The sequence below is a fragment of the Gadus chalcogrammus genome, chromosome 16 (genome assembly GCF_026213295.1).
Source record: "Gadus chalcogrammus isolate NIFS_2021 chromosome 16, NIFS_Gcha_1.0, whole genome shotgun sequence".
Taxonomy (NCBI): Eukaryota; Metazoa; Chordata; class Actinopteri; order Gadiformes; family Gadidae; genus Gadus; species Gadus chalcogrammus.
The window spans coordinates 7722190-7747607 of record NC_079427.1 but is presented as its reverse complement, the minus strand read 5'-3'; the positions used below and the strand labels follow the sequence as shown (position 1 = coordinate 7747607).

Here is a 25418-nt window from a genome sequence, read left to right as displayed (position 1 = left end):
TACATAATGAACATTGAAATAGAACCATGACAGTCTAAACCGGCGGCCTAATGTAAGGTGAAAACTGAAAAGCACTATACCGAGTGATTCACCTTCATAAATGTAGTGTAAAAGATGGCGTCGGCCTTTGTCAGGGAAAGCCCACCACCACCACCACCACCAGCTGAAGAGGATGATGACGACGATGAGGAAGAGGGATATTTTCCCACGGTGCTGAATGAGTCCGAGGGATGGATCTGTTAATGGCTCCGATCCTGCCTGATCCAATCAACTCGCTCCCTCTAGGGATTTCCCCGAACTCCCCCTCCCTCCTGATCCTCCCTCCTGATCCTCCCTCCCTCTGTGGCCCGACTGCTGAACATCCTGCTTGCTCTACAACCAATGCACGAGGACCACTAGGGAAATTGTGCATTTATGGGTTAATGCAAGCTCTGGGGGGGGGGGGGGGGGGGTGTGTGTGTGTGTGTGTGTGTGTGTGTGTGTGTGTGTGTGTGTGTGTGTGTGTGTGTGTGTGTGTGTGTGTGTGTGTGTGTGTGTGTGTGTGTGTGTGTGTGTGTGTGTGTGTGTGTGTGTGTGTGTGTGTGTGTGTGTGTGTCACACCTATAGCTGATGTTATTTGCAAGCATGCTTCCCTCTGTGTGAAGCTGTTGTTTCCTGCGGAGCTCTGTGACCCGTCTCTTAATTTCTTTATCAACACTATAGCACCGATCGTCCGTGCATGCTCACTTCCCCTCAGTCCATTTAAGCTCCTTCTTTGCATGAACCAGTGTAAATCTTGGTTCTTACGGACTCTTAAACCCTTTTTAAATAACCCTTTAAATCACCCTTTAACTCGGTCTTTAACCCTTAACTTATCAGGGGGAGGAGAAGATTCCTAGCAGGAAATTACAAAGGAATCTTCGTATCTTCCAGTACTTATTGACTCGGCAGGTAAAGCGTGTGGTTCAATTCCCTTGGCTGAAACAAATCAGACCGGATCAGAAATGCAGACCGCTTTGCTCCAACATACTATGACCTCAGCCAAAAGACAACCTTCATGTTTTACATAAACATTTCAACTATATCTAGTCTTAATATTTGTATTATTGTATTATTAATCAATCATCTACATAATCTAAAACGATATCTCTTATCAATTTTATTGCATTTATAATATAGGTAAGCATATTGCCCTGCACACTCTCCCTTTAGTGAATGTGCCTTCATATAAGCAACTGTTCCAATGGACCTATTGGCACAAACATTCAAACTCCCCTCAGATGAGACCAGCAATCCCTTTCATGGCTCTTTTCTGCGTGTTTGAGCCCTACCTACCATCCTACTACAGTGCTCAGTGGTGAACCGGCCATGTAGCACTAACGGGGCCCAGTCACATTGACTGAACCGCTCCAACCAAAGAGAGGCTGTGTGTCTGTGTCTGTGTCTGTGTGTGTCTTTTAATGCTGTTACTTACGTTGGCTGTTAGCTTGTCGGGTAACAAAAGGAATTTGGACTCAGTGCTCCTCCTGAGTGTCTATGTGGATGATATAGGCTACCATATGGGCCAAGCCCTAGGGTGTGTGTGTTTATGGATGCATAGTGGTCTTACACTGACTCACTCACTCACTAATATAGTGTGGTTAATATATTCCTCATTAAATGGCAAACCTCAGCTGTTCTATCATAGTAACTTATTTGTGTGTGGATTTGCCTTATTAAAATCGGTGTGTCAGACATGGTCCAGTAATTAAGCTATAAGTGTGTGTGTGTGTGTGTGTGTGTGTGTGTGTGTGTGTGTGTGTGTGTGTGTGTGTGTGTGTGTGTGTGTGTGTGTGTGTGTGTGTGTGTGTGTGTGTGTGTGTGTGTGTGTGTGTGTGTGTGTGTGTGTGTGAAACAAGCACACAACGTAAAGTAAAAGGAGCTCCAGGTAATTGACTACCTCTCTCTACTTCTTTCCTTTCCTCATCGTCTTTCCTTGTCTCCTTTACTCATACACACTCAACGCTCCAAAGGCCTAGGAGGGCATCTCACTCACACACCAATCAGGGTTTGCCTGTCTTTAGCCTCCATCCAGAAGCAGGAAATTGAGGCCACTGCAGACCCTATCCTCTCTCTCGCCCTCGCTCACCCCTCTCTCTCTCTGCTGTTTATGCTGCCCCATAGGAAGCAAAAGGAGCAGTGAAACTATGAGGGAAATGACGTTTCACATTCCTGCTCTCCAGAACACGCACGTTCACACACTTGAAACAGCTAGGTTATTTTACAAATGAGTCCACCTGATGGGTTTTCTAGTGTCTCTCTTGTTCACGGGCGTGGTCCTCATGCGATCAGTCAGGTGTGTGTGTGTGTCGTAGGTGGTTTTACCTTTGTTCACTAGGCATGTTCAGGTGCCTTGAGCATTTGTGTAATTGTGCACACGTGGGTGTGTGTGTGTGTGTGAATGTATGCGGGTGTGACTGTGCGTTCCTTTTTAATGATTGATATGGTTTCAGACATTGCTCCTTGTTGGCCTATTTCGTCACAGTTGTCGCGGTGAATGGCAGTTAAGTGTGTTGCCTTATAAGGTAAAAGTGAGCACGGCAGGCAGGCAGGGGAGGGACAGGAAGAGCTTGTTACCGTGACAATGCTGTCTGCTGCCGGGCTACTGGGCCGGCCTGCAACACCCGTTTAGCCACATTGTTGCTGACATTCTCTCTCCCTCTTTCTCCCCCTTTCTCTCTTTTCTCTTTCTTTCTTCCTCTGCATCTCTAGTTTCAGATTGTTTTATTGTTTAAAATATTTTTCCTGAAATACTTGGAAAAAGTTGTTTTGGGTTGTTTTGATGTCCAATTTGACATACTGTACATTTGAACCCTGCTCTTTCAATTTTTCTTTTTGTGGTCGTGCTCCTTTCCCTTGTTACATGACTGGTGACAGGTGACGAGTATGATGGGAATGTTAAGTATGACAACATGCATTCTGAAATGTCTGCTCAGATATGACACACGCAAACAATCACTCACACACTGACACTCGCACTCTCTGCCTTACTTCTTTTAATCCTTCACTCTCATTGTTCTGGTTTCCTGTCCTGGTTCCCTTGCCTTCCTGGTTTCCTTGCCTCCTTCCAACCCCCTCTCTGAGGAATTTCAGCACAGAGGCGTCATATGGACTGTAGGCCCGCTGTGACTCTGGCGATACAGCTGTGTGTGTGTAGGGGGTGAAGTTTACGTTTAATGCTAAGTTAGTTTTTACAAGATGTCCATACTGATTTCCATTTAGCTAATATAACTGTAGCAACGTTTGCTGCAAGATAGGCGTGTGTGTGTGTGTGTGTGTGTGTGTGTGTGTGTGTGTGTGTGTGTGTGTGTGTGTGTGTGTGTGTGTGTGTGTGTGTGTGTGTGTGTGTGTGTGTGTGTGTGTGTGTGTGTGTGTGTGTGTGTGTGTGTGTGTGTGGACCTCTGACAAACTGGCTCTGAGCAGTACCATCGTCTCAGAGTGGAACCCTTGTTCACCTCCATCCAGAAGGCTGTAGAGCTAGCATGTTTCTTCTTCTGTTCAGTGGTTCTTCGTCCAAGTGTCATGCATGTTAAAGCGAGCATAACACCATTGATATATCGGTGTGTGTTTGTGTGAACTCTCGTTTCTGTTCCATTTCTGTATCCCCCGATGTAGGAGTCTTCACTTCTCCATCGCCTGCTCAACAACTTCCCCTGTAAGTCCCTAAAGAGGAAATGAGGCTGCAGATTTTATATTAACGAGATGTGGTTCCCAGTGTATAGCCTGAGCATGCAGCCGTAACCTGGTCCAGGGGTTAAAAAAACAGGAAGTAGACCAGTCCATGGGTGCATCAGAGGCACACAAATACACACATTATTTCCAACGAGTTCACACGCAGACTCGCTACACCGAGGCTCGCTGGTGTGCACTGCTACGATGTCAGTCATGCGCGTGTCCGACCTAGCCCATCACTACGGCCCCGAGCGCATGAGTCAGGGCCCTAGGACCGTGGGCTCGGGTTCCTGTAGTAGGGGCCCGGCGCTGCTGGGGAACACACAGATGGATATCCGTGGGCGTCTTTGTCATCATCAGATTTATTCTCCTTCAACACCTGGCTCCAGGGCTCAGTCACTGCTCGGTCGCAGAGATGAAACGCTTTTTTTTTTTTGTTACTCACCCCCTTCTCTCTCACGCCTCTACCTTTGAGCAGCCTCCTGGTCTGTGAGCACAGAGACCGGAATGTCAAATGACCTAGCTATCATATCTGTGGACTGCGTCAGCAGTTCTCAAATCCCTTATCAATAAAACAACAAATACCAAACACCTGTGTGCGTGGCGCTGCAGAATTCTTGCTTGGTGGGTCATCCCAAAGCCCTGGTCTGACGCCTTATGTTGCCCTGTGGCCTTCTCAAATGAATCACCATGCATTATAACAAAGTCTTGTTGTGTTGAGATTCTGCTAGTGCTGTTCAGCCTTTAGAGTGTATTGCTGCCAAACATGGAGGGAAGTACTGATGGCGGTGTTACTGGCAGTGGAAACATTCACTCGCTCACTCGATGTTCCAAGAATTGGATTGTTCCGAATGACCCTGGGTTATATATATTTGATGAGCACAGTACTGTAACTTTGACCCTAATGGCACGTATCTCTTCCCCTAAACAGCACTGGTTAATGTCGCAATAAACCACAGTTGAGGTACTCACGGATGTGTGTAATCGTGAGGTCTGTACGTGTTTGTGTTGTGTTTCTAATCTCAACAGAAGTCCTGGTCACCGTGAGTCAGTGAGTGACTGGAAACCTTTTCCGTTAGGAGTTGCCTTTCCCTGAAGGGCACCAGCGAAGTGGGTCAAAGAGATGTTTGTTTAACTCACCAGCGGGCCCTGTGTGCTCCGTGTGTGTGTTTCTGTTGACTTGTGATAGCGAAGCTTTGAGGTTTCCACTGGCTGCACCCCCCGAGGGCTGGAGAACGAACTGCGCCCATGTGCACTGTTGCAGTCTCTCAAGGTCACATCCTAATGGTACATTTTGCCTTTTTTGTTTTTACATAATCTAGGATTACGGCAAGTGAGAACAGTAGCTGTATGAGGTCTGCTGAATCATATCAACACGAGTCATAAGCAGAACGAGGCTTGGAGAGGGGGGGGGGGGGGGGGGGAGGGGAAAGAGAGCAAGGATTCGGTTACTAAAGTTTGGTTCTGCCCCACTGCCTGAAATTCTAGAGGAGTTAATTAAAAGGGTCTTCATTCAGAGATTGTGAGCGACTGTTTCCTGTCTTCAACTCTATGATTCCTCTTGACTCTTGTTCTTTTCAGACTCCGGATTCTTTTCAGGGGTCACTTGGTGCGCGATCGTACACATTCCGCCCTGAAAGTCCTGCATGTTTGAACGTTCTTGTGACAAAGGACTTTATAAATAAATAATAACGTCCACACAATTCAACTTTTGAGTCCTCAATCTCCTTATCTTCCGTCAGAGTTTGAGTTAATACTGCTGCAGTTATTACAAACTCTGTAATTGCAAATATCACTCATTCTCTCTTTCCTCTGTAAACGCGCCTTTTACAAACAAGTCTCATGAACGAGGCTAACTTTTTATTTGTTAATGCTAAACAATTCTCCCTATCCAAGGGCAGATTTATATAGGTTCTGTTTGCCTTCTGAAGAACACAATATCCATGTGCCCATGAATCACTGCTTATCTGTACGGCTCCCCATGTTGTCTGAACAAGTCTCCTATGGCCAAGGCCTCGTTCCATTGTGCCGGCTTGAATGGCAATTTCCAGGCCTTATCCATGACCCTGGTTTGGTCTCCTGGCATTACCCTGATCCGACGAGGCGCCTGAATGGGATCTTATCTGGACCAACAAAAAAGAAACGCACTGCGTGCGTCTGTGTGTGTGTGTCTAGTAGACATTTAAAGAAATTGGCCTGAAATATGGATGTTATCGTCTATAGTATACATTTTTGTCCATCGGTATTCTCCACAAAATATGCTGTCGGCAGCCTCGGTAGGTTATGGACTCGACTCACTGTTCGACTGCCGTTGAATACACAAATCAAGATAAACATACGTTCCATGGTTGGTAGTTAAATGACACATGACTGACCTCTCTGCGGTCACCCCGTGTCTCTGTGGTCGGCTTACATTACGGCTGCAAGCTAACCGTGCAGCGCTAGCATCTGCGGTGCACAGCGGCCTTCGCAGTTTGCTCCCCCACCCATCCTCCAAAAATGCACCCCTGAGAGTCTAGGACTGACAGGCGTGTTCGTTGCATGTTTGTTGCATGTCTGGAAGTGGGCCGTGGTGGATGGATCGGTTACTTAATCCATGGATTCCCTATCTGTCTTCCTGTAGAAGGCAGCGGTGTTTAGACTGGGCCGGCCCTCCGAAAACAATCGGGCCGCCATGGGGACAGCGGCTCAAGAGACGGAAGTCAAGAAAATGGATTTCGTTGTTGGGGCTGTGAGTGTATGTTTGCAATGGAAAAGGGAAAGATAATTAGTTATCCGATGTTTTATTGATTCTCCAAACGTACTCTGTGAGGTACATTGTACCTGGGTCAACCGTGGCGCCTACGCTGATTGAAGCGCGTCGGTTTAAATGTTGACACTGGTGTCAAGATCACACCTCGGTTGAGTCACGGAGGAAGCAGTTGCACAGAACGAGGTTGTAAAGCCATTGCAACACCATGTATGTTTAGCTGAGGAGTGGCGATATAAACTCTGGTACATGTCGCGTACTTGTACTCCGATTTTTATGAGATGAGATCCAAATGAATCTGGAATCAATATTTCTGTCCCATCTTCAGTATTTCCTGACCGGTATGGTTTAATTTCATGGCTGTTCATTGAGAAGTCACTATTGAAATCTGTTCCGAAATATTCCACAGCTAGACATGTGCTGAACGACCTTGAACAAGTTCCAACTCACCAACGGTCCCGACATCTGGGCGGTGAGAACGTAGGTGGATGACCTAGTGAATCATGAGTTTTCAGTCATTTGTCGAGGCCTTTTATTGACGCTTGCCTCACCTCAAGCCTTATCAAGTTCTCTCTTTATTATGAGTCACCAACTGTCAGGCCAGAGAGAGGAACCTGATCACTGCCCAAGCCTTCTAGAAATGTCCTGCGTCCCAGTTATGTTCTTCAGCAGTACATAGGAATTCAGGAGTAGGCGGTTTTTGTCTGGTGGTTAAGGAGGAGAGGGGGAGGGGGGGGGGGGTCTTTGGTTTAGGAGACCGGACAGGCCAACAGGGAAAACAGCCTCCTCGTTCTCCGGCTTCCTGTCTAGAGAACTCTTAAGGGGAAGGAAGTCAAAGATGCTGGGTGCCGATTGGCTGAGAGAGGAATGTTGATTATTTGAAATACAAAGGGAAATAACAGACACGGACAAGCACCGAGAGGAAATCCACAAAAAACGAAATGGAAGACCAAAGACGGACTCTGCTGACCCTCTAGTACGAAGGCTATGAACCGTTTGGGCTATAACCCTAGCCCCTCCTGCCCTGCTTTGATCCATCCATACCGGCCACACTGCCACAGGCTACTTCCCCTTTAAGTGGCAGTAAAAGCCTCTCCTTTAACGGTGTCATGTGGGGCTGTTCCTGTTCCTGTAGACCTCCTTTGGCACCAGGAGCAGCAGCAGGAGAAGGAGATGAAGGCTCGTAGGAGCCTATAGGAGGAGGATATGGAAACCTTTATCATTCACAGCGAGCCGAGGGAAAATCCCCCTTGTGAATTCAAAAAGGTTTCTTACATTAGAAGACATTCTTAAGGATGGTCCCGAACCCTTGAGAAAGGAATTTCCCGAGCGTTTGATATGTATTTGAGTGTCGGGCAGAAACCCAGAGATGAGCGTTGCTTGTCTGAACGTCTTACTGCCACCTGATGGATAGTGCTCTCCCAGAACACCCCACCCATTTGGCGCTCAACGCAGGTTTTAAACCAGCAGACAGAGAGGTGAACATGTGCTGCTTGACCTAGATCTCCTCACTTTATCCCTCTCCCAGGGCCTTTTCCATTTCCTACCCCACTCTGCTCCTCACTCCATCCTACCCACCTTATCGTTCCATTTATCTCTCTCTGTCGCTTGCCCTTTCTCTCGTATACCGTTTCCTAAATCTGTTTGTGTGTGTATGTGTTTCTCCCTCTCTCCGTCTGTCTTCTCTCTCTCTCCTGTCAGTCTCTCTCTCCTGTCAGTCTCTCTCTCCTATCAGTCTCTCTCTCCTGTCAGTCTCTCTCTCTCTCTCTCTCTCTCTCTCTCTCTCTCTGAGGAGCTTCTGTTTTCGGGGGTCCGGATCAAAGACTCCTCCTTCCTTTCTTCCTCCTCCTCCCCGTTCTCCTTGTTCCGTCCTTCCCAGGACCATAGTCTCTCATTAACTCCCCCATCTCCTCCCCCATCCCCATTACCTGCTCTCCCCCTCACTCCCCCTCAACCCTGTTACATCCTCCTGCACTGACCTGTCACCCGACACATTAACCCCCCCCCCCCCCCCCCCCCCCGCTTCCCTTGGGGAGATCAAAGTGTGCTCGCTCACTTCCTGGGTCCCGGTCCAGTCCACCCCCTACCCGTCCCTAGCTGAACCCACAATGAATCAGGTCTAGATGTGGGGGCTGTCTGGTGTAGCCATGCACTAATCGCCAATCGTACACAAGTTTGGTTTCTTCATTTAGAATCAGTCAAGCGCTGCCACAGTTTTCCTGCTTAAGTGCTTTTGAGCAAGGGTCAACTTTCTATCCAGGGAAGTTAATGCTCTATAGTTTATACTTTGTATGAACTTTGAACCCTAGACATTTTGGTGTTTTTAAGTAAAGTACACAACTCTAGGTTTCGTCAACGTAGTTATTACTCAGGAAAACGAAATTGATTTAACGGTCTCCAAGGTTGGTGACCTTTGACCCCACCAGGGCTAGGAGCCGTCTTGTACGCATTCTGAGGAACCCCCCATCACCGTTTGAGCGCTCGCCACTTCAAAGGAAGTTCAGGAACGGCTTTACAACACGCCACGTGTCTGTAAAAATATTTCTGCAAGGACGACCTGGCAGGCCATAAAAGGACTGATGGGGGGAAGGGGTCGTACACGAGCTCACACGCACAACTGCAGACACACAGACCCCCCCCCTCCTCGCCACATACATACACACGCACGCACATACAGTAACAAAGACAGGAAGAGTCTTAAATAAAATGGCATGGGCTCTTGACCCTCTTCCTCCCTTTCTCCTCCTCCTCATTGTCTGCTCTGTCATCACTCCAAAATATCCCACCCCCCGAGTTGGTGCATCGAAGGATGTGCAAACGGATTCTCCCTCTCTGCTCTCGTCGTCTTCCATCATCGACCGACAAATCTTTCCAAGACGTCTCCAAGCTGTGCTGCATGGCTTTGGTCGCCATGGCGATGCCGTGGCGTCAACAGGAAGTTTGCTCACATTGGCTGAGCGCACGCCCCCGGTGTGTTCCACTCGCCGTGCGCAGGTCACAGATGCTAAACGTGTCCGCCTTCCACGGGTATCGGCTTCCACTTCAACCTCCCCTCCCCTCTTTCAATCCCTTTTTAAATCCTCCCTTCATCATCCTCCACTGATTACTCTCCTCCCTCCGTTTAATCTACTCCATCCCTCTCTCCATCCCTCCCTCCCTCTCCATCCCTCCCTCTCTTTCTGTCCGTTCCTCCCTCTCTCCCATCCACCCCTCCCTCCCTCCCTCCCTCCCTCCCTTCTGTGCTGTTGTTTTCCGGAGCTCAGAGAGGGTAGGTGTTCCCCAGCCAGGCCCAGCAGACCGCCAGTGTTCATCTGTTGACTCCCATAATGGCAGGGCTCAAGCCCTCCGGCTAGCCAAGAACTACGCACTGCGTGTGGGGGGGGGGTGGGGTTGGGTGGGTGTAGACCGTCACTACAATAGTTGTACTTAACCGACTACCTGTCAGCACTTGAATCAGGAGGGAGGGCCGGTCTGTGTGTAAATCAGTGTGTGGGGGTGGGTGGTGATGATCACCCAAAGAACCCAGCGACCCTCTTTCTTCTCCTCTCTCCAGTCTTTTGTTTCTGTTCCTTTCTCTCTTTTCCAGCCCATCCCGTGCTCTCCGTCTCGGTCTCGGTCTCACATCGTCTCGGTCTCACATCGTCTCGGTCTCACACCATCTCGGTCTCTCTCTCAACCCCTCTCGCTCTCTCTCGCTCTCGCTCTCGCTCTCGCTCTCGCTCTCTCTCTCTCTCTCGCTCTCTCTCTCACACCATCTCGGTCTCTCTCTCATCCCCTCACTCTCTCGCCTCCCATTGCTAGCTTTTGGCCTCGTTCTATTTTCCCTCCCTCTCGTCTGAGACGCCTCTCGCTCTCTCCTCCCTCCGTGATCTCTCGCCTCCTCTCGCTATCTCTCACCCTCTTGTTCAATTTCTCTCTCTATCTCACACCCATCCTTGCTCTCTCTCGCCCTCCACCTCTCCCCCTCGGTGTGTGTGGTTCTCTGGTGTGTGTGGTTCTCTGGTGTGTGTGGTTCTCTGGTGTGTTCACCCGTTGGTCCTGAGCCCGGTCGGTCCTCTGGGGACCTGATCCAGACCCTTCCTCGGCCCCACCCCGTGGGGCCCCCGCTCTGGGGGTCATGGCGAGCGCGTGTTGGTCGGGCATACGGCGGCACGCCGAGGCACACGGTACTCCTGCTGCCTCTGCTGCCGCTGCCCAACATCTGCTCAGCCAATCACGCAACGAACAGCTCAGAATGCGCGTCGTGCTCTCCGTCTGTTTCACCTTCCATCCATTGACCTCTCTTCGTCTTGCTCGCTCTTTCTGTCTCTCTCTTTCTTTGTCTTGCTCGCTGTTTCTATCTCTCTCTCTCTCTCTTTCTGTGTCTTGCTCACACTTTCTGTCTCTCTTTCTTTGTCTTGCTCACTCTTTCTATCTCTCTCTTTCTGTGTCTTGCTCGCTCTTTCTATCGGTCTCTCTTTCTGTGTCTTGCTCGCTCTTTCTATCTGTCTCTCTCTTTCGATCTGTCTCTCTCTTTCTGTGTCTTGCTTGCTCTTTCTATCTGTCTCTCTGTCTTTCTGTGTCTTTCTCGCTCTTTCTATCTGTTTCTCTTTACGTGTCTCGCTCTGTCTCTTTCACTTGTGTGTGGCAATGCACTCTTTTCGTATTCACACAGGCACTCGCACTCCTACTTGTGGGTGGGAGATCCTGTGAGGTGTATGTGTTTATGCGGGGGGGGGGGGCTGTATCGCATTGCTACTGTGTGTGTTTATGTTACAGGGGGGAGGGAGGTCTACGGTAGCGGGTCATCTTACAGCCGGACCCTGTGAATGGATCGGCTCGCAAACAAGACACGTCTTCACCTTAGCCTAGCATAGCGCTGGTTCTCTTAACTCGCCTAAATGGAATGTTCTTTTGGAATGTGCACGAGTTCTATTCGGACAGTTGTGGAATTCTGCTTGTTCTATAATGGGGGAAACTGATTTTTCTATTTGGTGTATGTGTGTGTGTGTGTGGTTGTTCAACGGCTCAAATCAAGAAAGGTATTTGTGTGTTGCTCTGGAATGCCATCTGAGAATGCCATTCAAGTCCCTCGTCAGTCCAGCACTCTCTAAGTGATCTGTTCCAGAATTCATGTTCATTCCTTCTTCTTCCTAAAAAAATAAAATAAAAAATCAATCCCAAATCAATCCCTCGTGGGACACTTTGAGGGAACATTCGGAAAATGTTTCCCTAATCTTTTCCAAGTGTTGTCCTCCCCATGTTGTTCGAACGGTTGAGCTCCCGCTTACAAAACAATGTTCTATGGTTTCCGAGGGAAGGAACCGTTGAAGCGTGCGCCTGTTGTGCTGGAGAACGCTGTGGGGCTGGGGGTGTGTACAGCAGTCGGAGCAGGCCCTGCGCCCGGTGACAGGCGGGGGCTGGTGACGGCTACCAGCTACCTCGCCACACGCCAAGCCCTGCTCTAATTGGGCCGTGTGTTTGTCCAGGAATAAGGAGGGCCGTGTCAGGCAGCCAGACCCGACCAGACCGGACTGGGCCGGGTCTCAGCGAGAGGCCCCGGGGCCGGGCCAGCACGGGTTTGGCCTCCTGCTCCGCTTCGGTCGGTTTGACCGACCCCTGCCAACCGGACTCTTTATAAATGTCCGTGGGATCGGACTGGACCAAAGTGAAAACCGGTTCAGCATAGCCTCCTCCCATCCCCGGGAGGGCTTTGACTCCGAACTTTGTTATTCGAATATAATTAGAATATCAAAAAATACATCAAAATTCGAATGAATATTAGACAGCCCTTAATATTCGAACCTGTTATGGGCAGGCCAAGAGGGAGAGACGTCGGAGAACCCCACGCAGTCTATTCATGATATTGTTATGACCATGGAAGAGGCAGTAAAAGCCCAATCCAGGTCTTACTGAAGGCATTTAATGGTCAAAATAGGATTAATAAATATTCGAATATATTTGAATATTAATATTAACAAACAAACGAACTTCGAATATGATTTTTGGCCAAAAGTCAAAGCCCTAATCCCCGGGTTTACACCTGGTTTTGGTTTCCATTGGGTTTAGGTGGACACTGTTCACACAGGGAATTGGACTGTGAAGGAGCTCGGCCGCAGGCCTGAAGTCAATCAAATGGACTGCGCTTAATCGAGGTTGATGAACTAGTTTGATTTGTTGACATCCCGTTCAGACCAGTCGCACTGGTAGTTCTGTTTCTGCTCCACCGCTTGAACCCTGTGCCTGGGAATACCTTGGGGACGGGTGGATCTACAAAATCAGAAGCACACACAATGTGCTAGTGTCTCCAGGAAATGTTTGGCACAGCAAGAGACAGACGAGCAAAGCTGTGATGGTATAGCAATGTGTGATGCATCAGTTTTACCCAACATGGTGTATTAGACACACACACGTACAATATAGGTGTGTCTTATTCCTCCCGGAAAGATTGAGTTAAACACATTAGTCAACCGCCTTGCCTTCTTTAGTGTGTGTGTGTGTGTGTGTGTGTGTGTGTGTGTGTGTGTGTGCGTGTGCGCGCGGAGATTGTTGTCTAGCATTCCTGGTTGAGGAGTGGCCTTCGTGTTTGGTCGTTCGACGAGGTGCACATAGCCTTACGTAATTCAGTGCGCAACATTGCCTGTCACAACCTGTAGGCGATTTTGCATTTGTTTATCTAGCCCTATTTGTATTGCATTCTCTTTTTACATTTTGTCCCGTCTCGCCTTTGAAACGTGGGGAGGAAATAAAACAGAGTGTTCCTAGTTTGTAAGCTCATGGTGTCCATCGGGAAGGTGAGCTTTGACCCGTTTAGCGCTTAGACTGCGATGGTCAAAGTGTTGTGCTTTTGTGCGCGCAGGAGAAGGAGCGAAGGGGGGGGGGGGGGGGAGAGAGAGAGAGAGAGAGAGAGGGCGGGGAGACAGAGAATGAAAGGGGGAGAGAGTTTGAGAGTGACGGGGAGATCAAACGGCCGATGGTGGCGGCTGTGAGGCTGTAAAGAGGAGGTTGTATATCAGCCATGGGGGAGGGAGGGGAGGAGGCGAAGGCTGAGGCTAAACGCTTCCAGACGGGCCCACAGCGTCCCCCGTCTGGAGCCGTGTGAACTCTCCGTCCAGCCGGAGAGCCATCGGGCCCTGGCCAACGGCCCGCCCCCCCCCACCCACCCACCCACCTCCGAGGGGGGGCGACTCGGACTCCCGGGCCACTCAGACCAGGCTGAAAGGCACCTCTGCCCTGGTGAGCTTTAACCCTGAGCCACTGGGCTGGTTAACGGTTTAGGGGATGTTGTTGTTTTTTTTTACCCACAAAGGTTAGGAAGCCATTTTCTGTTCTGTTGTGCAATACATAACGTTGGCTGATATTGCAAAACATCACACTGTTCTCAAAGCTTCCTTAAGTTCTGAACAAACTTTTCATGTTTCTGTGTTTAGAAATATCCCCATATTCCTAAACATAGAAACATGAAATGTTAGTGAAATGTTTCTGAAACATCTGTGCGGAGCATTGGGTTCTCTCATGCAAACACATCAGGGAAACGTAGGTTGTTGTTTGCACGCTGGTTTTGAACCGTGGCCTAGCGTGTTTCTGTGGGGATCGACGTGTCCAGCGGGACCCTTCAGGGACCCCTTTACGTTATCTGTACTAATGGGGATCAACAAGAAAAGAGAAAAGAGAACTACAAAGTCTACATTGAAAAATGGCGGAACTTGCAACACACAGAGGGGATTCAAAAGACGAATTAATGTATTTGACGGTAATGATAGAGGAACTACATTAGAGGAACTGTTTGTTGAAACACGGTATTTTCCCTAATTGACTTCCTTACTCTCAGTTCACATTGTGTGCATAGCAATGAAGCTGAGCCTTCTTCTATACAACATGGTGTTGCCCCGCCTCATAAGTAAAACATGCCGTGTGTGTGTGTGTGTGTGTGTGTGTGTGTGTGTGTGTGTGTGTGTGTGTGTGTGTGTGTGTGTGTGTGTGTGTGTGTGTGTGTGTGTGTGTGTGTGTGTGTGTGTGTGTGTGTGTGTGTGTGTGTGTGTGTGTCACCCTTCCAGCACAAGTCGTTCATTGCGGTCGACGCAGCCCGAGTAAAGTAGATATGAATCCTGTTGCTACATCCAATATTCATGCGGGTGTTCTAAAAAACATTGGGGTCACAGAAACGTAGCTGAGTGAACGTGAGACATAAAGTACATGAAGAGAGAGAGAGAGGGGGAGAGCGAGCGAGCTAGGATAGAGACGCTGGCACTCATTACCGTGTGACCCAGGCACAAGGCAGGGCTGCTTGTCGGAGCCTGTCCCAGTTTAAAAAGGGCCACCACGCCTAGATCTTCCCCCACTGACACAACCCGGCCAGGGGCAGGAAGCAGCGTCGTGTCCCTGGTGGAACAACCAGAAGCCCGGGCTGAGACAGAGCCCCATGCAGGGGGGGGGGGGGGGTCGCCTCCTCTGCCCTGAAGCCACGGTCACCCAGACTTCAAACTCACCGCGCCTGCTGCTGCTGTAGACGCTCCAGGATGTGGGGACGAAGAGTAGAGTAAGCAGATGGGGCTGGGCGACGTTGGAGCGTTGATTTAACTCAGTCATCACGTTGTCTGGACGCAATTAATTCAGACTACTAAACTGGGTATCAGGATAAGTCGATGTCTTCATGAAATGAAGATGCAATACCACTCCAAGGCAATAAATGCGGCTCCTGAGTTATTGCCCAGCCCTTGTAAAGGAGCTGTCCACGTCCCAACATGTTGGTAGTCGTAGTCCTCCTCCTCCTCCTCCTCCTCCTCCTCCTCCTCCTCCTCCTCCTCCTCCTCCTCCTCAGGGGAGCAAGGATCAGCCCCTGACAGCCTGGTTCAATTTCCTGTCTCTGCTCCGCCACTTCCTGTCAGAGAAGGCCTGCTGCTAAATGCGTCTGCTCTCCCAGGGACACTGTGTGTGTGTGTGTGTGTGTGTGTGTGTGTGTGTGTGTGTGTGTGTGTGTGTGTGTGTGTGTGTGTGTGTGTGTTGGGGCTGCTAAGCATTGTCTATCCATCCATCTCACCCCCCCTCCCCTTGCGAGTGTGTTTATTTGTGTGAGCTCCACCCTCCCTCCCTCCTCCTCCCCTCCTCCCTCCCGGGACCCACTGTGTCCAGTCTGGGGGAGGGTCAGGGCGAGTGGGGCTGAAGGGGGCTATTATCCAGGGGCTCAATGATCCCTTTGTGCCCTACGGTCGTGGTTCAGGGTGGGGGTGCAGGGCCGTGGCCAGCACCCTGTCATAATGTTGTTCCACCCATGGAGACAGACACACACACATACAGGGCGCACACACACACACACACACACACCAACACCTGCCCTGTCCATGAAGTGCAAAGGCAAACCATTTAGAGGGTTGTGTTCGCAATGAGCGACAGTTTGACGCCTCAGCCGAGTGACACTTTCTTAACGTGAAGTAAGCACTTCAGTCGGGGGAGCAGCCTGGTTCCTGTAGTTTGTCCGGGGGGGTCGGGGTCTGCCAGCCCAGTCGTCTGTCTTCCATCTGTATGAAACGGACCCTGTGAGTGTGTGATGGGAGCTAACTGGTAGGGCTGATGCCCGTGTGGGACGGGGGACGCCTACAATAGACTACAGGCCTGCGCCGCATCCCGACTAAAGTGTGTCTCTGTGTGCCCGGGACCACTCCCAAATAATAAAATGATTTGAAACACATTTCCAATGGAATCTCAGCCGACCAGTGTGTGTGTGTGTGTGTGTGTGTGTGTGTGTGTGTGTGTGTGTGTGTGTGTGTGTGTGTGTGTGTGTGTGTGTGTGATATAGCGCAGTATCTTTATTTAACATGCGTGACAGATAATGATTGGGTGATGGTTTAGGGCACCGCAAGACGGCACTTTCATAGAAGCCTCGATTAGAAGCCCTGCTTCCACACATGTGGTCGTCACATGGATACGGCTCCATTTACTGTCTTCATGAGATGGATTAAAGGTCTCTAGTTCCTCCACGATCTGTCGCGCCGTGCTTGTACAATAACGGCTGCGGCAACTTCCTGTTTCCTGTGTTGTCACTTCCCGTGCTGTCACAGCGACCTCTCCGCAGACCCCCCTTCCTGCCGATTGAATTCAAATCTACTTTTATTCGTCGATTCAAAGCGGGACATTCAAAAAACAACAAATAAATTCCTATATAATTAAAGTGAATTTCCTGCGTTTGTCTTGTTTTTCAGACCTTCACCGCATGGTGCAACTCGCACCTGCGCAAGGCCGGCACGCAGATAGACAGCATCGAGGAGGACTTCCGAGATGGCCTCAAACTCATGCTGCTGCTGGAGGTCATATCGGGTAAGCTCTCCCCCGTCCCCTAGCTCTCCCCCAGCCTGCTGGGTCCTGCACGGGCCGTCCAGACGATATGCGTAGCCTGACAGTGGGCCTTCCTGGGACCCCTTCTCAAACCGGCATTCTACTCCAGCTGGGCATTAAGATGTCGAACATTGACGGTTGTAACTGAACAATATTACATTCTGTCATTTAGCACACGCTTTTTCCCAACGCGACCATACAAGTAGGGCAGCGAAGAACCATCAAAGCATGAAAGCTTAAAAGACTAAAGGTTTTAAATGGTGCCTGTCAAAATGTTTCTCCACGGCTTGGGTCTCTTTACACTGAAATTACCCCAAGACATTGATTGATTCTAATGGTTGTATCGGAACAATTTTCTGTCAAATCAACCAAATTAACTCGTGTGTTTAACATTTATACTACATTAAGTAATTTAGCAAACACTTTCATCCAAGGCAACTTAACAGTCGGCAGGCAAAGCATATTAGAAGATCTACTCTTCAACTTGCATCTTCTACCCAAGTCTTGGCACTGGTTTTGGATGTCTGTCACGTGAGCTTATTGTCTGGGATGTTTATAACCAAACAACATATAATTTTACAAAGAAATCTCACAATGCGGAACAGGTTAGGGGCGGGCAAGTGAGCTGTCAATCACTTTATTCTTCCTGCATTGTCGGTGATGACGGAGCCAAACCCTGGTAGCAACTTGTCTCTAACCTTTATTCAATCAGGTTTCACCTGCTGTTCGCAACACCTGAGCCTAGCTTGTTAGGCTGGTGTGCTAATTAATCAAGTCAGCCGCTCCAATTAGAGACTGCAGCATCGCTAGGGAGCCGCACTGCAGAGCGGTACACTGACCTGGATCGGGTGCCACGAGCAGGCTCACCACGACAGCGATACGTCTTGTAGCGACGGGGCTTCGACTCTGACCTGCGTTCTTATAGTGGCACGGCTTTCTCTCCCCTACCACAGCCCCGACTTCATTCACCAACCCACAAAATATGAACAAGAACACATGTTGGGTTTTTAGTTCTAGCTGTGTTTGTGTTAGCGGTGGCCAATGTCACAACCGCTATTGAACGCTGACGGGCTCGGAACCAGAGAGAAAACCCTGGCATGTCCTGTGGGGTAGAGACCGGGCCCAGGCATGTGGACCAGCAGGTATCTGGGCTCTGTGGTGAACGGCAGACATTCTGCTGAGGCCGTGGAAAACACGCTTTCCCCCAGTCACCGCTGGCTCTCATTCACTCAATGCTGTCCACCTTGCATTCCTGTATCCTGTGTGTCTGAGCACTTGTGTGTGTGTGTGTGTGTTTTCTGTGTGTGTTTTGTAGGTGAGCGGTTACCCAAGCCAGAGCGTGGAAAGATGAGGGTCCACAAGATCAACAACGTCAACAAAGCCTTGGACTTCATCGCCAGCAAAGGAGTCAAGCTGGTGTCCATCGGCGCTGAGGGTCAGTGGCTGAGTAACACGCAAACAAGCACACAACGGCCCAATCCCACTTCTACCCCTTACCCCTCCCCCTTACCCCTTCCCCTTACCCCTCCCCCTTACCCCTCCCCCTTACCCCTTCCCCTTACCCCTCCCCCTTACCCCTTCCCCTTACCCCTTCAAAACAAGGGGGAAGGGGAAGGGGAAGGGGTAAGGGGTAGAAATGGGATTGGGCCAACATCTCTCACACACACAGTCTCACATACACAAACAGTTGCACATACACACCCTCTCTCTGTCTCCCAGGTTGGACGGAGGTCGTTGACCGCACCACTTAATAACACGGGTGTGTGTGCGTGTCCACGGCGTGAATACACAACCAATAACAAATGAGCCTAGGGTAGTGTCCAGTATGCAGTGGTGTGCACATTTTATGCATTCTCTAGCGTCAGCCATTTTGGCTCTGGGCAAATCACCCTCAAAACATCAGAGGAGTCTTTCCACAGTTATTTCTTGGGGTCAGATATTTTTCTGCTCTTTCAAATATTGTCATTCACAATCCTGTTAAAATAATGGATGCACAAAAAAAAAAGGTTGGAGCAGCTTATGGGTGTGATATCTTCGGGTCAGGTATGTAGCATTGCCTTGGAGTCCACTGGGTTTTGAACTTTAGATTTCTTCATCAAACGTCTCCCTCGACCAGGTTATCATCTTTGGAGGTGAAGTTAGGTTTCCATGTTGGAATGTATGCTTTATTGTTTAATGGAACATACCGCACAAAATTCCTTAAATTCAAGGTAGTGTTTGGGAGATAATATACGATTAATTTCCCTCCAAAACCTTTTGTCCGTCTGTCTTCTTTACCTGTGACCTATAGCGGTCCAGAGACATACAACGGTGTATTAAATGAAACGTATAGTGGTCTATGTAAATTATTAACACATATATTGGTAACATGCAGTAGTCCGTAGGCTCATTGTCGCAACCTTTACTATTAACATAGTTTATTACATAGACTCATAGTGATTCACTGACGTGTATATTAAAATAAGCGGACTTTAGATTAAAACTTGTACGGCGTTAACATATGACTCTAGTAGACGCATTACATCCTCTTGCTGGACTGGCCTGTTTCTTCTCTCAATACTTTCCTTCCAGTAACTCTGCTCTTTTTCCAACTGGTGACCTTCTGTGGGCTATCTGTTCATGGTTAGCGTGTGTGTGTGTGTGTGTGTGTGTGTGTGTGTGCGCACACTTGGGTGCAGTACGAGGTGATGGGGCTCGATATCCAGGTCGGTGTGCATGAGTGTGAATGTGTGTGCGTGTGTTCAACAAAGACACAGCCACAGCTTTGTGATTTAGGGGACTGGTCAAGGACCTCTGTTCTATCCCAGAGCAGAGCTTGTTTATAGTAGAGAGGAAACATTAAACTACCATTCTCCTCGTCGGTCCTCTCCCCTCATCTCTCTCCCCTACTCCTCTCTCCTCTCATCTCTCTATGATGAGAGGAGAGAGTCTCTCCCCTCATCTCTCTCCCCTACTCCTCTCTCCTCTCCTCTCATCTCTCTATGATGAGAGGAGAGAGTCTCTCCCCTAGTCCCTCTCCCCTACTCCTCTCCTCTGGCCCTTAGTATATTCCTTTCTGCCCTAGTACACTCCCATCGCCCCTCTTCTCTCTACCCTAGTACACTCCTCCCTCATCTCCCCTCATCCCTCCCTCTCCCCCAGTACACTCCCCTCCCCTCTCCTCTCTCCTCGTACTCTCCCCTCTCCTCTCTCCTCGTACTCTCCCCTCTCCTCTCCCCAGTACCCTCCCCTTCTCCTCCCCCTCTTCTCTCACCCCCTCTGTCTCTGTCTAACGAGTGTGTTAATTGGGGGAATGTGTGTGAAGGACTAGGCGATGATAAGACTGTTGGCTGGATCGCTACATTAGAGCGTCGTTAATCTGTTCTGTAATCACCCGAGGTGTTGAATGCAAATCTGGGGGGGTTTTGTCAAACATTCTGTAATCTGAGAATATAATATAAGGGATAATGTTGTGAAAACAAGCCCCTCGAATAGCCCTGGGGCGGTTTTTATGCACGTTATCGAGCGTATTTCGCAGCTGCTTACTAAATACATCAATAACTCCACACTAAATACCGCCACAAAAAAGATTTTATAGATTTAAATGTCTTTATAGATTTAAATGTCTCAAAGTTATCCAGATTAGATTTAATGAATTCTATCCGGGGGGGGGGGGCAACCCAGAACGATGGCGTCTGTGGATGACGACACTGGAATACAAACCCCTGTGTCGTCATTGCTGGTAGACCAGCCCATATGCCCAAATCTGCCCCCTGCCCCAGGTGCTCGGCCCTCGGCCCTCGTTGTGTTTTAAGGCTTAGAAAATGGAAATCAGAGGTGGGTTGTGTGTTTTGACCAACTGTCTGCTCTCTCTTCCCTCCGGACGTGCACAGAAATCGTGGACGGGAACGCCAAGATGACCCTGGGAATGATCTGGACCATCATCCTGCGTTTCGCCATCCAGGACATCTCCGTAGACGGTACCAGCCCTACATGACACTGACCCCCCTCCCCCCCCACTGTCTGGGTTTTATTATATTCACTCTTCAGTTGTTAAGCAGGTGCTTCTACCTAAAGCGCCTGACGGTGAATCAGATCCATCCAGTCCTCCCAGAGCAGGCAGGGTTGGGGCCTCTAAGACAAGGGTGAAGACATGTTGCCTGCCAACATTGGGGATCGAACCCAGAACTTTTCCGTTTGGCGTGAAGCACCTCAGCCTGTTTTTACTGTAGGATTTGTATCCATGAACCAGTGACCTTTTTGGTTAAAACAATGAGAGGCTGCTACGCCTACTGTACAACATTAACTTAAGAGTTGGTAGAAGTGAAATTGTAGGAACAGCGCCATCTGGACTGATACACGCGCTACTGCAGTTCTGCAGTCCGATTGGACCAAAGGGATGTCACTTGCCACACACACAGATGTACACACCCACACAGACGCACACAGATGTACACAGCCCTCCATGCATGCACACCCACACACACAGCTGTTTAATTAGATCTCCTCGGATGGGGAATAGAGTTGAATAGATGTACTATGGGAACATGGTCACCGGATGTTGGTTGTCAGTGCTAGTGGTCTACCTGACAACATAGCACTACTAAATGGTGGACCCCGCAAATTGATATACCCTTTAAATAAACTCTGTTGCAGAGGTCATGTCTTCCTGCAATAATGAAAGAACATGCTGTAATGTTTTTTAATTTTTTGTTCTTTTGGTCCCTCTCTGTTTCCCTCCCCCCTCTATCCTTCCCACTGATCTCTTCTTTCTCCCTCTCCCCGTCTTTTCTCTTCTGCTTCTTCCTCCCCCTTTCTCCCTCTCTTTCCTCTCCTCCATCCCCCTCTTGTCTGCAGAGACCTCTGCGAAGGAGGGTCTTCTGTTGTGGTGCCAGAGGAAGACGGCTCCCTACAAGAACGTCAATGTCCAGAACTTCCACATCAGGTAAACACACATGCACACAAACATTTCCATAGCAGGCTAAACACACACTTGCACTCACACTTCCACAGCAGGCTAAACGCATACACACGCATTAATACATGCGCTTGCACAAAACCGAAAATTTTGCTTCCACATCTGGATACGCACACACTTAAGGTACGGCCACACTGAACGCGTTACGCGTGTAAGATTACGCGTGTAACACGCCTAACCTGACACTTGATCATTGTGTGTCACAAAAATGGTTCAACGCGCCTACGCAGCTAGATGAGCCCGCCCAAATCTTATCTACTTTTCTTTTGCTCCACAAACAAGGCTGAGATCATTTTTTGATTTTGTAGGTGCGTTGGGCGCGTTATTTAGGGGCGTTAAATGCGTCTTAACGCGCCTAACGCGCTGCTTTAGTGCGTCTTAACGCATCTACCCGCCTAGACCAATGGTTCTCCATGCAGAAATGCAGATTTTCTACGCCTCTAACGTGCGTAACGCGTTCTGTGTGGCCGTAAGCACAAGCACAAGCACAAGCGGGCACACACACAATCTCACAAATACAATCCCATGCAAGCACACACAGCCTCCCAAACACTTGCATGCAAGCACAGAAAAACACACACACGAGCCAACATATTTGGTACTGCTGACTCAGAAACACTCCATGTTGGCACCATAAACAATATCTTTATGCTACAGATTACACTGATGAAGGGGTAGAAATATCCACGCCTTGCTTTGAATAATACTGCAGCAGTACTCTGGCTGTCTCTGGCTAAAGACTGCCCTCCAGTGGTGAAGAGGACTCTTCTAGTGCTCTAGTTAGTTATATGTTTATGAACGTTGAAGGGATACTAGCATACAGTGCCAGCTGTAAATTAATGATGCCCCCATCTGACGTGTGTGTGTGTGTCTTCTGTCTCTTTCTCCATTTCCAACAGCTGGAAGGATGGTCTTGCCTTCAACGCTCTGATCCACAGACACAGACCTGAGCTCATCGACTATGATAAGCTTAGGAAGGTGCGTGGGAACACACAGACACAGAGACAGACCGACAGTTTATTAGATGAATTGAAATCAGGACAACAATGTTTGTAATGGAAGTCTTTCACTTAACCACTCCTGAACTTTATTTCACTTTGAACATCAAATGAAAGTTGTTATTGGATTGGCCAGCCTGCTGTTTTCTTACACTGTGATTGGTTGTTTCAGGACGACCCTTTGACCAATTTGAACAACGCCTTCGAAGTGGCCGAGAAGTACCTTGACATTCCCAAGATGATGGACGCAGAAGGTACGTTAATCTGCGTGTGTTTGTGAAGACACCGTCATATAAACTGGAACACTGTCACGAAATCCTGTATTTACATGTCATTTTCAAGTGTGTGTGTGTGTGTGTGTGTGTGTGTGTGTGTGTGTGTGTGTGTGTGTGTGTGTGTGTGTGTGTGTGTGTGTGTGTGTGTGTGTGTGTGTGTGTGTGTGTGTGTGTGTGTGTGTGTGTGTGTGTGTCCAGCTCAACACATGCTAGGACTATTACTCTGAGAGAGGGTGAGAGTGCGTGAGAGGGTGTGCATGTTAAAATGGCAGGAGGAAGGAGAGCTCCTGGTCACTTGGAAGAGCATCAAACTTGCTCCCTCCTCCTCCTCTCCCTCCACCCTTCTCCTCTCCCACATTCACCGCCCCTCCCTCTCCTCTTCCACTGACTATTTTCCATCCACAGGACCAGCTCCATGGTTGACCTGCTCTATGTTTGACCTGCTCTATGTCTGAACCGTCTGTCTGACCCGTCTGTGTCTGACTGTATTGTCTGCGTCTCATCTTCTATAAACATTGTTTTGCTGCGTTTAAAGCCCTGATGACTATATTTAGCTGTGTGTGTGTTCGGTAGTTAAATGTACGTTGGCATGTCTCATCTGTTGTTCTGTACCTTGTGAGTAATCCTGAACTGCCTGTCAATGTGTGTGTGTCTATGTACGCGTCTAGTGTGTGTCTATGTTCGTATCTAATGTGTGTGTGTTTTCATGTGTGTGTGTTTCTATGTATGTCAAATGTGTGTGTGACCAATCTGTGATTTTCAATGTTCTTGTCTAATGTGTGTGTGTCCAATGTGTGTGTATGTACTTGTCCAATGTGTGCGTCTATGTACGTGTCCAATGTGTGTGTGTCCAATGTGTGTGTGTGTGTCTATGTACGTATCCAATGTGTGTGTGTGTGTCTATGAACGTCTCCTGTGTGTGTGTGTGTGTTTGTTTGTGTGTGTGTGTATGTACGTGTACATAACACTCCTGCTTGCCCCCTGCTCCGTAGACATTGTCAACACGGCTCGTCCCGATGAGAAAGCCATAATGACCTATGTGTCCAGTTTCTACCATGCATTCTCTGGAGCCCAGAAGGTACCCTTTGACCCCTGTGACCCTTGACCTGTGACCCCCTGGTACTAACAACCATGTGCTGAAGGCCTTTCCCAGCACGGCTGAATGTCCGCCGCTCCTCAGTGCCGCAGCAGGCTACGGGCGGGGTTGGGACGTGCGCGCACACGCACTCACACAAACTCCCTCAATCACTCACTCACTCACACACTTTCTCTGCTCGCCGAGGCGCTAAACGTATCCATGGCGATGTGGTGTGTAGATAATGGATAAAAATGGATGGCATTTACTTTATCGTACCGTATTTGCCCAAGACCACAAGTAAAATATATATAAATGTTAATAACAAAAGGAGCTCAACTATTTTAGTGGGTGTGTGTGTGCGTGCCCGTCTCAGCCCAGAGTGCTGGACTCAAAGTTCTCTTCCTCAGGCCTTGCTCTTCTTCCTCCCTTCACAAATCGTCTCCTCCTCTTCCGCCCCAGGGCATCCCATAATAGCCCTCCTCTCCCAGGCAACCACCACTCGGACCTGCTTTTTCAGGGTACCTGCAGCTCTGGAAGTGAGGACAGGTGGGCGGAGCTACCAAGCCCCGCCCCCTGTCCAATCGGCTGTCTCGCCCCTGTTCCGCTTCCGGGCCAAGGGGATTCTACTAGCTTTGGGTGGCTTTGGCTTCAACCTCTTTTTCTCTCTCTCTCTCTCTCTCTCTCTCTCCCTGTCTCTATTTAAACTGGCCTCTCTCGCCCTGCTGCTGGTCGCTCGGCTGTGTGTAGACATCGTGGGTACACTGAGGCCCGATGAGAAGGCCATCATGACCTACGTGTCCTGCTTCTATCATGCCTTCTCTGGCGCTCAGAAGGTGAGCCCCACCCCTCTCCGACCACTGACCCCACCCAGCCAACCTCACTTAGAGGCATCAAACAAACCTCCACAAAACAAAACACTTTCTATGGAGCCATGGAATATCTCCTAGCCATAGAAACTATTCCATGGATCCTCCTATTTCAAGACTTACTTTCTACAGACCAGAGCAGAGTTTCCCACCGTAGGCTCCCAGTACAGAACGACTCATCCAGACATATTCTTAGCATTATTATGAGTGTTGTTAGTGCCGGTACGTACTACTGTGAGGAACTCTGTTTAAGGTCAGCTCAGTACACTTTCAGCCACTAACACCCATTGTTTCATCATCCAATGTTTTGCTTCGAATCCAATGTTTCTTATTAGGTTTTGTTGTAGTCTGTTTTGCTATTTCTATTCAATGAGTTTGTTCTGTGATGCGTTTATGGGGAGGAACGTTACCGGAGTTGTTCAGCCAGCACCCAACCTCATGTTTAAATGAATGCTCTGTCTGCTGCGACCCCCCCCCCTGAAGAGGCTTTGTGG

At 49.0% G+C, this 25418-nt stretch overlaps 1 protein-coding gene across 2 annotated transcripts in view; it reads left to right on the top strand.

Moving 5' to 3' along the window:
- The window catches only part of actn4 (actinin, alpha 4), a 49368-nt gene that overhangs the window by 12021 nt on the left and 11929 nt on the right, over positions 1 to 25418 (top strand). Inside the window, exons 2-8 of one of the 2 annotated variants that reach the window (XM_056610369.1) lie at positions 16618 to 16732; positions 18066 to 18185; positions 20623 to 20709; positions 21587 to 21674; positions 22607 to 22685; positions 22878 to 22959; positions 24806 to 24891. In XM_056610369.1, the coding sequence (XP_056466344.1) occupies positions 16618 to 16732; positions 18066 to 18185; positions 20623 to 20709; positions 21587 to 21674; positions 22607 to 22685; positions 22878 to 22959; positions 24806 to 24891 (657 nt within the window). Of the gene's footprint in view, positions 1 to 16617; positions 16733 to 18065; positions 18186 to 20622; positions 20710 to 21586; positions 21675 to 22606; positions 22686 to 22877; positions 22960 to 23972; positions 24059 to 24805; positions 24892 to 25418 lie in introns of both variants that reach the window. The other variant, XM_056610368.1, reaches the window with a different exon arrangement.